Here is a 16873-nt window from a genome sequence, read left to right on the forward strand (position 1 = left end):
GACGTTGGTGTCGTTTACTGAGTGCCTGCCGCATATGATATACTCTGCTGGGAACTTTACTGACATCCTCTCAATGCCCCTTCTGGAAAACTCTGCAAGGTCTGGAGTAAGCTCTCATTGTGCCCCTGAGGGCAGCAGGGCTCAAGCTGTGAGGTTACGGGACAAACCGAAGGACCCACTGTTGGCAAAAACTTACTGAGGATCATCTCCCCAATCAAATAAAGCAAGCTGCAAAAACCATGCACCTCCATCCCTGTCTCCCGGTGCTTCTGGAGCATGAAGCCTCCCGGTTGGCACACATGCATACGTTAGGTTTGTGTTCAGGGAAAAGATACAGAATTGTCCCCCGGGCAGCTGGAAGGTGGAGGAGCAGGAGGGAGGGAATTTGGGAGTGATCGTTTTAAATGTCAGCTGTCATCCTGGGGATTATCTCTAGCACTTGGCACCCAGGAGCCCGAAGTCTTTCCTGGCAGAGGCAAATCTAGCAAACTGACAAGATATCTAGAATTTGGGTAAATGGTGGCTTTCCAGAGCTAATTTCCAGCCTCGCGCCATCCAGTCCTGTCTCCCTCACTGTCCTCAGCCATTGCTCCAGGCTGGTGAGGGAGCTGGCAGTGGCTGTGGTGGCTAGAAGTGGTCAGTGTGCTATGGACCCACCCTGAGGTCCGCTGGGCCTCAGTTTCCCCACATACAAATGGCAGGGAGGCGGAGAGATCACACAGATTCTCTTCCATACAGGGCGGCACTCCACCCCCCTTCCAGTAAGGCACTGTCACACCCCAAATACCACTAGTGTCCCATCCCGTGGCCCGGGGTGCTCACAGGGGAGCCCCAGAAATCAGTCACCCCCAGGAAGACTTGATGATGCTCAAAGAATGTGCCATCCAAGGTGAGGCCTGGGAAAGGAGTCAGGCATTGGAGCTAAAGACTCACGGCTACAAGGTAAAACACCGAACACAGGTGTGTGGACCCTCATTAACCAGAAAACTCCGTCTGGAAGCCCACTCGGGTCCCAGGCCAGAGAGACACTGCCTGGTTTCCAGAAAGAGGGGAGCTTGCCTTCTCTCTTCAACTCTCCCTCCGGCTGTTTGACCCCCACCCCCATGCTGGGTGCCTGGCCTCTCTTCACGGCAGCCCCTGGGGTAGATGCTGGGGCTCCCCCAACTTTTGGATGCGGAGCCAGAAACTCAAGGACTCTCTGCCTTCCAGCATCACCAAGTGGTCCAACGACAGAGTGATATGAAGCCAGGTCGCTCTGCCTTCCAAGTCCCAGCTTCTTCCAATAAGAATAATGCAGTTATGATGATTGGGGGCTTCGAGGAATATCGGGGTATGGCTGGGATCACCGTGGTTCCCGCGTACCGGCCACATGGCTGTCTGGGGGAACCAAGCTTAGCTGCTCCCACGCATAGACTTGGTGAACACACCCATCACTCTGGTGGCGTACGCTTTCCCCTTCGTACGGATGCAGGAACAAGGCTCAGAGGGCTGAAACCACTTAACACAAGTCAGTCAACATCGAAGAGGCAGAGCGGATTCTGGATTCAAAGCAAGACAACTTGTCCTGGCTGGGTGCCAGCCACTGGGTAAATACCTCTTCCCTACAAGAAAGGTCTCATTCTCCCCATTATACAGAAGGGGAAACAGAAGCTCAGAGAGGGAGAGTGACTTGCCCAAGGTCACACAGCTGACGAGGAGTGGCTTCTGGATTCTGAACCCAGGAATATCTAAGCTCCAAGGCCTCACACTCTGGGCTGTTGCCTCCTTAGGAAGCCACATCCGAGCCTCATATTATTAGCCTTTGCAAAACACTGTGACACTCGTTTTGCCTCTCCTGCCCTTAACACTCACTCCACTTTGACCATGAATCCTTCACAAAGTCAAGGCCGTCGCTCTGAGGTTATCTTGACACTGGAGTCAGATTTTCTTTAAGTACCAAGAAAAACTCTTGACCCTGAGTTTCCAAAACCATATTCGAATTGTTAACCTTGGGGCGCCTGGGTGGCTCAGTGGATTGAGGCCTCAGCCTTCGGCTCAGGTCATGATCCCAGGGTCCTGGGATAGAGCCTCACATCAGACTCTCTGCTCAGTAGGGAGCCTGCTTCCCCCTCCCCACCGCCTGCCTCTCTGCCTACTTGGGTCTCTGTCTGTCAAATAAATAAATAAAATCCTCAAATTGTTAACCTTCCTCTTTCCCATGGGATTCTATTCAAGAGACCATCCTATAGCCGCCTGGGTCATGGTTGAGGCTGGGAGGGCTGCTCTGGGAGATCATTCCAGGGCTGAGGCTCAGGGAGGACCATTCCAGATGGGGGGCAGGCCGGGGTGTACTGTAAAGTTCTGAAGCTCACCACCTCTTCCCCTCTAGGAGCTTCCTTCCTAAGTGCCCCTGCTACTCCCTTGAGACCGTATGGGGAAAGACAGAGTGTGTTAGAAGGCGTCAAGCGTGTTGGGGCACATGTGGGGTGAGAACATGTCTCTGCATCAGTGAGGCAAGAGGGGACAGCCATGAGGTTAGCTGTGGCCTGGTTGTAGTGAAGTGTGTGGGAGGTGGGACAGGTGTGCATACTGTGTGTGACAAGGAGGAAGTGTGTGTGCACCTGATTGTGGCAAAGTGAGTACAGATCGACTTGTTCAGGCGTGTGGATGCTAAGCACTGAGACTGTCTATGAGACAAGTCTATGAGCTAAGCCATGAGAGTCTGTCTATGTGGGCATCTGTACGTGGCTGCGGCTGGGCGTGGCACCCCTACCGTGGGGTGGAGACATAACCCTAGGTGATCTCTCTGGGCTGCCCGGCAACCATGTACCCAAGAAGAGGGCTCCTTGTCTCCTAGAGGAGGGCCAGGCGGAGCCTCAGCCAGCCTCCCACCAGACAGGCTCAATGTCACCAGGGGTTGGGCATTTCTCAACAATCCCTGAGGAGCCTGCACCTAGGTTCCAGCCGATATGGGTTTCCGCAGTGCACCATGCAAGAGAGAGATTAGGAGGGGGCGGGTCCCTCTACTGAGCCCAGCCTGAGTGGTGTCTCTCCCTAGGATGCTGAGAGTATGGGGACTATCCTCATTGGAGCTCACAGCTGGGCACTACTGGTATCTGTCTGGGTCCTGCGTATCGCGGGACCTGATGTATAGATCTCTGGACAGCAGTGTGGGTCTGCCCGTGGGCATGTGTGTGCAGGCACCCACCCACAGCGGTCTCTGGGGTTGCCCCGCTAGGAGTCACCCCTGCATCCTCTTGCAGACGTGACTTGGAGTAACTAAGGTCATGGGGCCATGAGCCCACACACACACCAGGACCCACCCCCAGGGCCAAACGCTCGGCCTTCCATCACCCCAAGCCCGATACCTGCATCTGAGGGTCCAACTGCTGACGGGCCCACACCAGCATGTATCTGCAGGGGCCTCAAGGTGCTCGGCCCTGACCCAGGGTCTGTCCAGTCTGGCCCCACCCCCGGAAGCCGCAGTTCCTCCCTGGAACCGACAGGCTGGGGACGAACTGCCTGGTCTGGGAGCGGAAACCCAGTGGTCAGCACACACGAGCTCTGGTGCTCACTTTGCTTCTCTCCCCTGGAACTTGGAGTCTCCACCTGCCACACAGGCAGCTCCGCCCTTCCACGATGTTTGCCCCTGGGCAGTTTTGGGGCCTTTACATTCTCATCTCTAAAATGGAGGCACAGACGCTGGGCGGAGGACACAGAGACAGCGATGCAGAAGTCTGGTGAGCGGGAAGTAGGGTGGAAGGGGCAGGGGAAGGTGTGGGGACCTGTCTCCTTGTCGCCCGGCCTTAGGCTTAAACAGAAAAGCAGGTGAAGTAGTTGAATCTCTTCCCCACCATCTCTCTGCATGACTTCTTCCAGCTGGCCTGGACACCGTCTTCAGGCAGGCAGACTCCAAGGGCGGGAAGGGGTGGGAAGACTCTGTCAGCCCAGCTCCACGCAGGTTGTCTCCCTTTGACATTTAAGCATCTGCTAATGAGTCCCTGACCCTTCCAACTCCAGAGGACGGCTGAGCTGAATTCTCTGAACGGCAAATGTGGTGAGGTTTTCCAAGGATGAACGAGCCAGGATGGAATCAGGAGGGCACTGTTCTGAGTCTCTCTTTGGGCAAGGTGTGCGCTAGGGTTGGGGAAGGAAGGGACCAGGGGTGGGAAGGCGGGTCCAGGCACAGCTGACCTGTGGGATGTGGGGTCTTCCTCCAGTCCTGCCTGGTCACTGGGGGCTTCCTGATGTCTGGCAGAAAGGCGGGGCTCCAGGGATCTGGGAAGCATGCCTTGGAGGCCACTTCTCTCAGCAGCTTGCTCTCCTTCATGGTTTGGTGATCGGAACGTGAATACCCATGGTGGCCAAGACCTTTAACTCTTCCGCTACGCTCATCTTCTCTGTCTATAAAATGGGCCGCCTGGTTCTCCCCATCAGTGGTGAGTGGCCCTCTCACTACTTACATCTGCAAATGAAAAAGGGGCCAAACCCAGGTCCCTTGACCTTCCTGACACTCTTCTTTATAGAAAGAATTTTGCATTTCCACGGCAATCAGGAGAAGCCTGTTTGCAAAAATCCCTGGGGTCCGCAGAAAGGGAAATGATTTATAGTTCAGGCAGACCTGGGCCAGATATTGACTAAGCTGTGTGTCCTCGGGCAGGGGTCTTCCCCTCCCGAGCCTCGGTTTCCTGAGGAAATAAACAGGGATCCTATTAGCGCCGCACAGTGAAGGTGGAAGTCCGTGTGATCTTATTTACGGTGCCTGAGACCTAACCAGGACTCCCTGCTCCTTTCTCCTTTGCTCATCCGTGATATGGGAAGGGTGTCCGGATCCTACAAAGGAGTCACTGTCTGTGTCCCATTAACGAGCCCCTGGCACTCCCTATCCTGAGACAGGTGGACAATGACCAACAACAAACACCCAGGACTGGGTCTTTGAACCAGTGAGGAATGGACTGGACCTACCAGGGAGTTCCTCTCCCTAGGAGACCCCCTCAGCCCATGATGGGGGAATGTGGGAGGGTAAACACCGCAGCTGCCTGTCCCTCTGGTGGGACACCTCTGAAGCATGTTCACCCCCATCTCCCAAAGCTCCCCAGTGGGATTAAGCTTCAGCTGTCCTTAGTGGTGAGATCTGCTTTGTAAAAGACATTGTAAGGGCTTCCTCCCTTCCTTGTCTCACCCCTTCTTCCCTCTACAGGTGCACCTGCAGCTGGCTTCCCCAGCAAACCAAGGGTCACATCCTGGCCTCTGGGGGAACCCAACTTGAAATGGTTTTGGATCTTGAAGCATTTTTAATCCACAGGGGAAATCCCACATGGAGTTCAGGGCCATTGCTCTCCCCAGGCCACAGTGTGTGGGAATGGTGCTCGGGGAGTTGAGCCATACCCAGCCTCTGGACAATGGCAGTGACCCTGGGTAGGGTCTTCCTCCTGACCGACACTAAAGCCAATGGAACATTAGCTGCTGGCTCTATGTCACCAGTGTTGCGTGTTACACGTACCACACCTATAATGTCGGCCAGACTGTTACCTGGTTTCACAGGTGGGGACCCTGAGACGTAATGGGAATTCAGTTGCTTTTCCAGGTCACACAGCTAGCAGGGAACAGAGCTGGGATGTGACCCCCATCCTGCTTGACATCTCCTCTTGGTTTTCTACCCCTCTGCCATTCCGCGGGAGGCCTGCCCTATTCGCACATGGCTGGGGGCTCCAGAGACCCCACACCAGCCCCCTGAATTTCGCAGAAACCCTCTCAGGCCCCACAGCAGGGGGCCAGGAATCACAAAAGCCCATGGCCCATATTCTGATAATGTCAGCTCTTCATTGCTGGGCCAGCGGGGATGGTGCCTGACCTCGGCAGCTTGAGGCTTTTACTAGCAAGAGGTAAGCAGAGCAACTGTTTGGCAACTCCCTTTGCTGGGGGCAGATGAAGAACAGCCTGGAACCAGCTGCAAGTGTCTCTGAAGTCCTATCATCTCTTTGTTCTGGGGCTTCACAAAAATGAGGTAAATGTCACCAGGCGTCAGCTTAAAGGCAGGTGTGGAAGAGTTCCCCTCGGTTTGAAAGAGGCCACCACCCCCTGGGTAATTAGGCCAGGCTCTACTGCATTAAAGATGCCAGTGAGGAGGGAAGGCAGTGAGCTGGGAGCTGTTAACGGCTACCTATAATCAGAGAGAGATTGAATTACACAAAGAGCCTAACTGTCCGAGAATTCAAGCCAGCTATTTTTAGCCATCACTAAAGGCTCCCGTGGGCTGTTGCAAATTCAGAGAGCATGAATTGGGTGCTGCTTAGAGTACATTGAGAATTTTTCATTTCAGGAAGAAAGGGGCATCACAACTGCTCAAGAACACTGAGCTAGGTGCTTGCTTGACTTTATCTCCCTTGGTGGTCACAGCCATCTTTAAAGGCTGGAATTGTCCCCATTTTACCGATGAGGCACTCAAGGCTCAGAGAGTCAGCAGCCTGGTCAAAGGCAACACGCCAGGTAAGTGAGAAACCTGGAAAAGAAACCATGTCCACCTGAGTTCAAGACCTACAATGTCTCTATCATAGTCTTTGTGGACTTTCTAAGGGGATAAAAGCAAACCAAGTATTCCCCATCATGTCGCAAAAGAAAATTTTTCTAGCTATCTTTTTTTTTAAAGATGTTTATTTATTTATTTGTCAGAGAGAGACAGAGAAAGAACACAAGCACAGGGAAAGGCAAGCAGAGAAGGAAGCAGGCTCCCCGCCGAGCAAGGAGCCCAATGTGGGACTCGATCCCAGGATCCTGGGATCATGACCTGAACCAAAGGCAGATGCTGAACTGACTGAGCCACCCAGGCATCTCTAGCTATCATCTCCTTGACCCTACACAGCAGAACTCCTGAAGACCCATATAAATTACAAACTTCAGGGGTCCTGGGAACATATCAAAGGGGAGAGAGCTCCAGAACTGGCAAAGGAGGAGCTAGGGATGGTCCCTCCAGCCACTGGGACTTTCCACGATCATCTGTGACTCTCCTTGGCAGAAATGGCTGGAATGGAGTTATCAATGAGCATAACACAAGCACAGACAAAAAACTCTCCTTCTAACTTTCAAAGACAACAAATTGCCAAAACTCACAGTGCACAAAATACACTATGTAAATTGTGAACCCTAAGTCAAGGATCTATTTTTTTCCATGATCATGTAATACTTCCACTATAGTAATAACTTCATAATACTTCCATGAAGACAGAAAACAAACAAACAAACAAAAAACAAGAGGAAAATGTGCTGAGTCCTGGGAGAAGCTAGTCTGTCGGCAGTCCTGGGGGTTTCAGGTAGAACTAATGGGAGGTCAGCACCATGGACAGCCACCCAGTGGGTCCTATATATACAGAACAGGTCCAATATACTTCTAAGAATCCATGTAACACGTATCTTGGCAAGAATCTTCCAGGTAAATGGAATTTCTTGCAACATCCCATAAAGCCGTAATGCTCTCAAATCACCAGCAGGTCTGCCCCTGGGAGGAGAGCTATGCTTGCTGACACATTTAGCAAACTTCTGTGAAAAATGTAATCCAACCAAGAAGGAAGTCCATTTCTCGCTTCTTTTCTAACAAGAGCAAAGAGTCCATGTGCCTGAGAGTCTGTGCTAAGGAAGAATAGCAGGGTGCCTCCAGACATTTGCTCTGCCAACCTCTTAATGCTCTCGCTACTAAAGGAGCATTCCATCACCCAGGAACACATAGGCTGCCTCCCTATGCAAGGCGTATGTCCCACCAGAGTCTAGGCGTATGTCCCTCCAGAGTGGAGCTCGAAGATAACAAGCCTTCTTTAGATCTTTCTAGTCATTAAGAATTCTGTGCCACTGCTCAGGGAAACACAATTAGGATACACTGTTAATATGAACTAATGACTATACAAATGGAGTCTGGTTTCTACCATACCTGTTTCCTGGTGCATTTTCTCATTTCCCTGCCTAGTGTTGTGAGCTAGTAACTTGGAAGGCCTCCCATTCTGATTCATTTGTACACAAATGTATAAATCAGAACCAGAAATGGGAAGCCAAAGGTACACTGGGTTAGAGCAAAGACACTGGCAATTCTGTTTTGCCTGGAGTCAGCAAAGGGGGCAGAAGGACAGATCAGAAGTCAGGGTAAGTAGGAGGTAATGTGCTTTACCAAGGGTTGTAAATCCAAGGAATTCTCCCAAAAGAGAGAAGTTGAGGTCCAGAATCCAATACAAGATGTCAAGGGACCCAGAGCACCCAAACTAGGAGTCAGAGGGGTGGGTTCCCGCCCATGTGCAGTCCCTAGGAAGCACTGTGGCCTTTGGAAAATCATGCTTGCTCACCATTTCCTGAAGCCACCTTCAGACATTTGTACATTAATTTCCTCTGCCTACATTTCTCTCCCACCCCTTTGCAACTTGAGTCTGGATATCCCCCTCTCCTACACCAAGAAAAATCCTATGCATCTTTTCAGGCCCTAATCAAATAGCTCCCTTCTGTGAAGCCTCCCTCTATGGCCATTCAACTCAGCCACTTATGCTTTCCAGGCTTCAGTCCCTAAAGCTATAAAAGGGGACATAAGCAAGGAAGGTGCTTCCTACAGGGTACTCAACATAGGACCTTTACTGACCCTGTACCTTTTGCTCGTGGTTGGAATACAGGGCTCTCCCTTTCATCTAGAAATTTCCTTGGAATGAGATTCAGCTCAAATGTTGCTCCCTTGGTTCCCAGTGACAGAGCCCCTGCGATCCACCAACACATACCACCCCTGGGACTGCGTCTGTTTCTCCACTGGACGGTGAGCTCCCAGAGGACAGGGACTGTCCTTCATTCTCCACTCATCTTCTATGCCTAATCCACGTGCATGCCCCTCAAGCATTTTGCCTCAATGAATGGTCCCCATGCTCTCTCCAGACACCATGTTGCCAACTGGGAGTCCACCAGGAATCTCAATCTGACATATCATCAACCATCCATCCCCTTATCCAAGCCACTTCCATTCTTGTGTCAATCTTGAGTTAATAAGGCTTTGGTTTTCTTCCAGATGCTTCCGTTGAAGGTACCCAAGCTGCAGACCTTGTAGAGTGATGTTTCGGAACAATGCGTTGTACTGAGAGACTCCAGGACGCCATCTCTGTAGACACGACTTGTGTTCCCTTCTTGGACATCAATCCCAAAGACTCCTTTCTCAGATGGAATAAAACGCCATCCTGGGTAATTTTGCTGCTGCAGGAGGCGGGTAAGCTGAGGGGAGGGAGCGGCATCCCTGCCAGCCCCTGGGGACTGACTCCAGCAACCACCCAGACCTCTTGCTGCTACAAGGGCAGGCCACACCCTGTCATACAGAATCGAGTGTCTTTGCATGCTGCGGCTTGTGTATTTCAGCTAACTGAAAAATCTTTGATGGCCTGTGATACTGTTCTTCCTATCAGGTGGTCACAGTAGTTGTGTGTGTGTGAGAGAGAGAGAGAGAGACAATGTCAGGAGTCGGGGGCGAGGAGCAGAATATGTCCAGATTATCCAGTCAATCTGAACATTAACCAAAAAGAGGTCTGGCTGCTGTCTGGCTAACGACCGACATGGCCTAATTCGGTGACCCAGCTCTTTCTCATGCACTAGGATGCTGTAATGGCAACAGCGTTCTCGCCAAACACCCATGATTCTAACGCCACCTCGCCAGATAGTCAAAGTCGGCATCAAAATAACATAAATATTGGCATAAAGGGATTTGCTTGATGGTAAATCTGCCATCAAATTAAAACCTCATTACACTAATGACCAAACCAGAGCCTTGCCGTGTGGACATTCTCCAGCATGGATGTCACACACTGCCTGTGCCCGCTGCCAGCCAGGACTTCAGCCCCAGGTGACCTGGGGCGACTCTGGGGCCGTCGATGGTGCCACTGTTTGCAGCAGTCAGCACCCTTGGAAATTGGCAGCACCCTCGACCGTCCTGTAGCGCAAAGCTCGAGCAGGGGCTTCAAAAGCACGGGATTTGGGAGACAGAACGCATTATCAGGCAAACCAACAATGAGTTTTTATAAACAACAGCACTGGCCCTGTGGAAGACAGGCAAACCTGCTCACGTGGGCAGGCCCCTGTTCTGAGCAGGGCGAGTCCCCCGCTGAGGTCTGAGGCCTTATTATTCAAAGTGTGGTCCCTGGCCCAGCAGCCTAGCATCAGCTGGGAGCCTCCTCAGAAATGCAAAATCTCACCCTGACCTGCTGAAACTGAATCTGCATGGTAACAACATCTCCATAGGGTTCACAGGCGCATTCAGATCTGGGAAGCGCTGGCCCAGGGGTCAGAGGTGCAGTTGTGGGCTCCTGTCCCTGCCTTGGGACCGCATCAGAAGGGTAACGGGGAGAAACGCAGCCCTCCATCTTTTGTACAGGCCCTTAGCCATTTTCCCAAGTTTGTGGGTCACCTTTAAATAGCCTGGGTGACTTTGGCAGGTTTACTTAAACTCAGCGAGCCTCAGTTTCCCCACTGTAAAATGGGAATTAACACTGGAGAAGCTATAGGGAAGGGATAAGAAATTGGGTCTGCAGCAGGCTTGGCATAGTGCCTAGCACATGGCAGATTCTTGCTAAACAGACATTAACTGTTAGGAAGCACCCAGAGCAGGGGACAATGCGAAGATGTCTGCAGAAGACTGGCCAGCGCCCACACTCTCCTGCTTGTCTTCCTCCCTCCACGTGGAAAGGGAGGGTTTTTCCAACAAGAATGAAGCATCGACATGCAAGAAATTGTCTCAATGGGAGCATTAAAAACACAGGCTGCGGAGTTGGTTTAAATCCTCTGCGGCTTAGGTGACACGACCCTCAATTTCCTGGTCGTCAGATGGGAGTCAGAGGAGAGCAGTGCCTACTTGCAGGGTCACTGTGAGGATGGGCTACTCCACATAAGGCACTTAAAATGGACCAAATGTCCGCTCTTGCCATGGTCATAGTCATCTCCCTCGCCCACATGATCAATACAGACAATAGGCTCTCAGGAAATCAGGAAGGCTCACTTTGTCAAGGAGGAAGACAGGGGAGAAAGGGGGACGTGGCTGGCACAGGGGACAGCTCGGTGTGGGAGGGAGAGGTCACCGACAGGGGGGAAACGTTTGGAGAAGCTGGAGCAGAGGATTCTGCAAGGACTGTGGTGGAAGCTGGGGCAGGGCAGGCCCGTGGGGGTGCTGGGGAGGCAAGGAAGGTGCAGGGCAGGGAGCAGCACAGCCACGGAGAGGAGCAGGGCCGACTCACGTACACCTGCGTGCAGACTCCTGGGCCAGCTGCAGCCGGTAGACGGAGAGGCGGTTGGCGCCACCGCACACGCTGCCACGCTCGCCCTTACATCCCATGTCACACTCGGCCTCGCTCACGTTTGTCGCCTGGATCTTGTGGCCGCAGTAGCACTCGGCTCCGAACTCCAGCCCAGCATACAGGTAACCCCTGGGGAAGGCTGCAGTCAGGATACCGTGCGGACCCCAGGGGCCAGGAGACTGGGGATGGGAGGTCTCCTGGGCCCAGGACCCCCAGGACCACCCCCTGCCTTCATCCCCATACACCTACCCACGTGGCCACAAGTGTCCTCCTGACTTTATACATGTCTCTCTCTCACACACACACACACACACACACACGCATCCAAGCCTGGGGTCTGTCCATCCCAACCCACCCTCTTGCTCCTCCCGTCTAGTGCCAGGCACTAATTCTATCTCCAGAGTCCAGCCCCTTTATTCCAGGAAATGTCCCCCAGGAATGATGCCTCCAGGTCCCTTGAGAAGAGTTGGAATGAAAGGAGGCAGGGACTCTTGTATCCCCTTGGAAGACAGCAAAACCAAGGTCACATAGCTAGCCAAGGAAAAATTCCTTCCCCTAAAAAAAAAAAAAAAAAAAAAAATCCAGGCACTGCAACGTTTTCAACTTTTTTTTTTTTTTCTGTAGCCATCAGATTGTTTCCTAAAAAGGACTCTCAGTGGACACCCATTCTGTAAACAGAAAGGCATGGCCTGCTCTGGCTGCAGGGGGTGGGGACAGAGTGAGAGGCTTGGGACAAGTCCTGCTCAGCCCCCTTGCCAGTGCGGTGTTCTCAAGAACCAGGAAGGCTCAGCCTGCAGGGACCCTGGCCATGCATGGCGGCCCCGAGGGGAGCGGTCAGCTCACATCTTCAACCTGGATGCCCGTGGGCAGCCGGACAGATCGACCCACGCAGACTCAAGCCTCCACACACCCCCACTACCCGCGTGGCATGTGCTAGCCTCTGCTCCACACGTTCACCTGGACAGGTGCAGCCAATGGGCACCTTGGTGCCTATCCCCAGCATCCTGGGGCTGGGCCAGCCTGCCTTGCTCCTGTCTTTCTCAGAACTGCTGTCTTTCTGAAGCCCTGGTTTTGGGGTGCCCTGAGCCCCTCTCGTATAACTAGATCCACTGATGGAAGGAACCCAAGGCGGGGGAGAACCACTTCTAGGGGGTGTCACAATTCTAGAACAAGCAGTAGCTTCCTCCTAGCCCTCTCCCTGGGATGGCTCACAGCAGGGAGGGCGGGGGACAGCTGCCCTGGGAGGATACAGCCACCAGCTGGGAGCGCCTGTCTCAGAGGGGGATTTTCAAGTCCCGTCCCTCATCCGTGCCCTCAGATGGCTGCAGTCGCTGCCCCTCTTGACTACAAGGTCATAGAGTCACCGAGGCAGAAGCACCTGCTTGACCCCGCTCCCAGACTGTAGTTTCTGGCACCCAGAAACTCTGGGAGATGATAATGTTTGTTGGCTTAAGACGCTAAATTTGGGGATAATTTGTGGCCCAGTGAAGGATAACTAATACAGGAAGGGAAATAGAGTCGGCCTTGCTATCCTTAGGGTCCCTGGGAGGACCTCAGACAGTTAATCTTGATGTGCTCGCTGTGGCCTTCGACAGAAAGATCTTTCCAGAATTCAAACAGATCACACCTCTCTACTGCTCCACCCGCCCCTCCCCTGCCCCACCCCCAGCTTCCACTGCAGGCAGATAAGCTTCCAGATGGCTTGGCTCAGCCTACAAACCCTCCTATCAGTGGTTCTTTAACATGGACAGCCATTAGGATCTCCTGGGGAACATTTTTTAAACACCACACCTGGCTCCCGCTTCCAGAGAGTCTAATTTAATTGGCCCGGTGATTCTAACATGCAGCTTTGTGTGAAATTTTGAGGAGTGGTGCTCCAGTTGTGGGCCTGGGACCCACAGAATCCATATGATCTCTGTCTCGGAACTCAGGAAAAATGCAAATTCTGGTCGCCTTCCACCCCCTCTCCCCCACCCCGGCCCAAACCTACCAAACCAGAAAGTGAGAATGGAGTCCAGCCGTCTATTTTTACAAGAGCCTGGGTGATGGAGATATTCACTCCAGGCCGAGGACCCCTGTCCTAGATGATCTGCTCCCCGCCACCCTGTATTCCCCCCCAAACTATCCCTTCATTCTCAACACCTGGTGTATGCTAAGTGTTTAACAAATATTTGTGGAATGAATGTACATCAATCCCCCAATTAACAGCCTCCAGCAGCTCCCCCTTGCCAGTGGCCAATCCAGATACTTCAAATGGCATTCAAGGCCACACGTCAGCAGGCGTCAGCCAGCCCTACAGCTTCCCCTCCCTCCTGACAGTTCCCCACTGGGACTCCCTGTGCATCCCCATCCTGCCTACCTGAGAAGGCTTGGTGTTGAGGATGTTTCAGGAGTTCTGGTCTTTGAGTATGCTGCTCTTTCTATCCTACTCTCTAGAAAACTCCTATTCATCCTTCAAAACTCCCTAGAACTCCCTAGAAAACTCCTATTCATCCTTCAAAACCTGGTTCAAGATCTCACCTCTGTAACTCTTCCTGAGCTCCCCATTCCCTCAGCCTTTGCAAGCCTGCTGTCGTCTGGGTAGCACATGCCACCCAGCACCCCTCATGCTTGATGTCCCCATAGTCTGGTTTCCTCATCAGCCTCTAGGGATTTTGTGGGAGGGGAAGGAGTTTAAGAGTTAATATTTGCAAAGTGCTGAGAACCATGTCTGGCACGGAACAAATGCCCAGCACAGATAAGATAGTGCTCTTCTATTCCCCAAGCCTGTGCCTGCCTCCGTCTTCCTAACCAGCTGGGGAGCCCCCAGAGGGCAGGGCTGCGGCTGACTCATTGCTGTGTCTCCAGCACCCGGACACACACATGGGCAGCAATAAATATTTGCTGAACTCAAACGGATTTCGTGAGTTCATCTGACTCACTCTGAAGCTCACCTTGGTAGTCACCTCCTCTGAGTCTTTACTGACGGCTAAGGCAGGCTGGGGGCTCTTCTGCATTTCCACGGTCTGCAGTTCATGCCAGCTGAACCCTCATCCCGCTACCAGGCCCTTTTTAGTGTACCTGCCTATCTTCCCGTCAAGGCTGTGACTCCATGGGGGCCATGAACTCTGCAGAATTCACCTCTGTCTCCCCACAGTTTGGTACATCCTCAAGGGCTCCGTATCTTTCCCAAGATGGAGAGGGCCCTGGGCTCAGGGAGCTGATTATAAAGGGACATCCTCATCAAGCACAAAGGGAGGAGTCCCTTGGCCACCCTTGTGCTCATTTCTAGGACAGCCATGCAGCTGAGGTCCATCAGAATTTGTGACCTTAGGGCTAGCCAGAGAGAGTCTGAAGGTAGGCAAGCTAGCAGCCCCTTCACAAGTTACCCCCAGGCTAAGGTGGCAATGCCAGGGCCCAGGCACAAGCTGAGGTTCCCGTCCCCACTTGCCAGTCCTGTGGGACCTCCTCCACCTCTGGGAAGTCCAATGCCTCCCCCAGTATATGTCCCCATCAGGAACATCACTTACTGCAACTGGAAATCACTGTGGGTACAGGTGTGTTTCTATGTGTGAGATGTCCCATGGGTGTCCTACAAGCCTCCGGCTCACCAAGTCACATCTGTGAGCTTTTCCCGCACACGCGCACAGGTTTGGAGCCTTGCACACAGATTCACAAAGTCTCTTGCGCACACAACCACCATTACTTAAAGATCATGGCGTATGCACGTGAGGCTTCCGAACCTAGGCCGCTGAACCTGCACGCTGTACGCACAAACTCACACCGAGGCACTGGGTCAAACTACGTGACCAGAAACTCCCACAAAACAACGGCCCAGCTCATTTGCATACACGCAGGCGCACAGCATACACACACCCCCACCCCCGGCATCATACGTCTCTGGTGACCACGTGCTCCTCCTCCACCGTGCCCTTCGAGGAAGAAGAAAGAACACCGCCAAAGGAAGGAGTCTGGAATGAACGGAGCGAGGGACATCGGGGCCCTACCGTTCTGCGCAGTTGTCCTGGCAACGGAAGATGGTCATCTTCTTGTAGTCGAAAAAGGACACGCCTCGCAGGGCCCGGCTCTGGGTGTCATCCAGGTAGCAGCCGATGTACTTGGCTTTGGGGAGAAGAGAAAAGTCAGATCTGGCTGGGCACAAAGCCGAAAAGGATTTGCAAACGAGTGGCAACCGGTGGCCCTCTGGGTACTGGTCCGTTCCTCCTTCCCATCAGAAAAGCAGAAACAAGAGACTGAAAGTCACGTGGGCTGGCAGACCGTGACCCTGAAGGGCAGCGGAGGCCAAAACAGGAAGGAGGGACTCTTCTGTGGCCAGGGTAAGGAGCAAGCCCTTGGACTCCACTGGTGACAACCAGTAGACGCCCAGAGAGCCAAGCCAGGGTCATTCTCCAGCGACCAAGCAGAGACCCATATGGAGACAGCTCGGAAGAGTCTGACACAGCTGATAGCGTGTTCTCATTTCTACAAGCTGCCTCGAGATACTTACTTTTCCTTGCACATGTGGGCTGGGAAAGCTCAAAGGATAGCCTCAAAGGCTTCCCAGTTTGGTTACTTCCGGGCACTGGCCTAGTGAGTCTGGGCCAGGGTCCCTCTCTAAGGTCTAGTGTTCTTCACTGTGGGGATGAAAACACTACCAGTGAGGTCAAAACGGAACGGTCTGCATAAATGTTTCTACCATAGTGTCTCGAGTGTAACAGGCACGAAGGTATAATGAGTGCAACATGATCTGCCATTCGCAGCGCCTGCAGGTACTTCACAGTGTGCCCACACGCGGGCCAGGGTGAGTGCTCTCAGCCAAAGAAAAATTTTAAATGAGGTTTGAAAACCAATGTGCTCTTGTACTTCACAGTAAATAGTCATTCTCGCACATCAAGACCATACTTCACAGTTTATAAAATGGTCTTTCCCTGTATGTTCTTGGGACTGGGACGTGTGCTTTGCTAAGTGGTTTACACAGACTCTCTCGCTGAAACCTTACGATGATGTTCCAAGTGCTAATATTCCCACGCTATACAGAAGAGGAATCGGTGGCCCAGAGGGGTGAAGTCACTTGCCCAAGGAAACACAGCTGGTACGTGTGGAGCCAGGGTGGGCCCGGGTGTATGTCCTGAACCCCTGCTTATTTCTAGAATCCAGAGAACCTTGCAAGGACCCCGGTGAAGTGGGGAGTGCTGGCAGGTTCACGCTCTCTGATGACTCAGCAGAGGCCCAGAAAGGTCCAATGGCTGGCCTAAAATTTGAGGCTCAGTGGTGGCAGGACAAAGATTTCAGTCCATATCTGTGGGAGCCCCAGACCATGGCTCTTTCCACTAGTCCATTTGCAAATAACAGGAGGATGCCACCAGCCCTCACTGAGGATGACAGGACAAGATGACATGTCGCTGGGTCACTTTCCCTGGCAGGCCTGCTTCTCTTTCAGCTGTGGGTTGGCACCCCCCTCGCTCGTGGTGGAGAATGGGCTTGAGCGGAGGGCACAGGCTCTTGCTGAGCAGCCGAGCCCCTTGAGGCCAGCCTGCTAAGTGCAGAATTTGTCAGCGCTGCTGGAAACGGGCCTCGTCCTCATCACTCTGAATTTCTTTTTTTATTTTTATTTTTTTTAA

At 52.8% G+C, this 16873-nt stretch overlaps 1 protein-coding gene across 1 annotated transcript in view; it reads right to left on the reverse strand.

Moving 5' to 3' along the window:
* WSCD2 (WSC domain containing 2) overlaps positions 1-16873 on the reverse strand; it is a 115608-nt gene that overhangs the window by 26033 nt on the left and 72702 nt on the right. Inside the window, exons 3-4 of the mRNA XM_044244119.1 lie at positions 15260-15374; positions 11218-11402 (exon numbers count right to left, since the gene is read on the reverse strand). Of these exons, the coding sequence (XP_044100054.1) occupies positions 11218-11402; positions 15260-15374 (300 nt within the window). The remainder of the gene's footprint in view (positions 1-11217; positions 11403-15259; positions 15375-16873) is intronic.

This window comes from Neovison vison, chromosome 3 (assembly GCF_020171115.1).
Source record: "Neovison vison isolate M4711 chromosome 3, ASM_NN_V1, whole genome shotgun sequence".
Lineage (NCBI taxonomy): Eukaryota > Metazoa > Chordata > Mammalia > Carnivora > Mustelidae > Neogale > Neogale vison.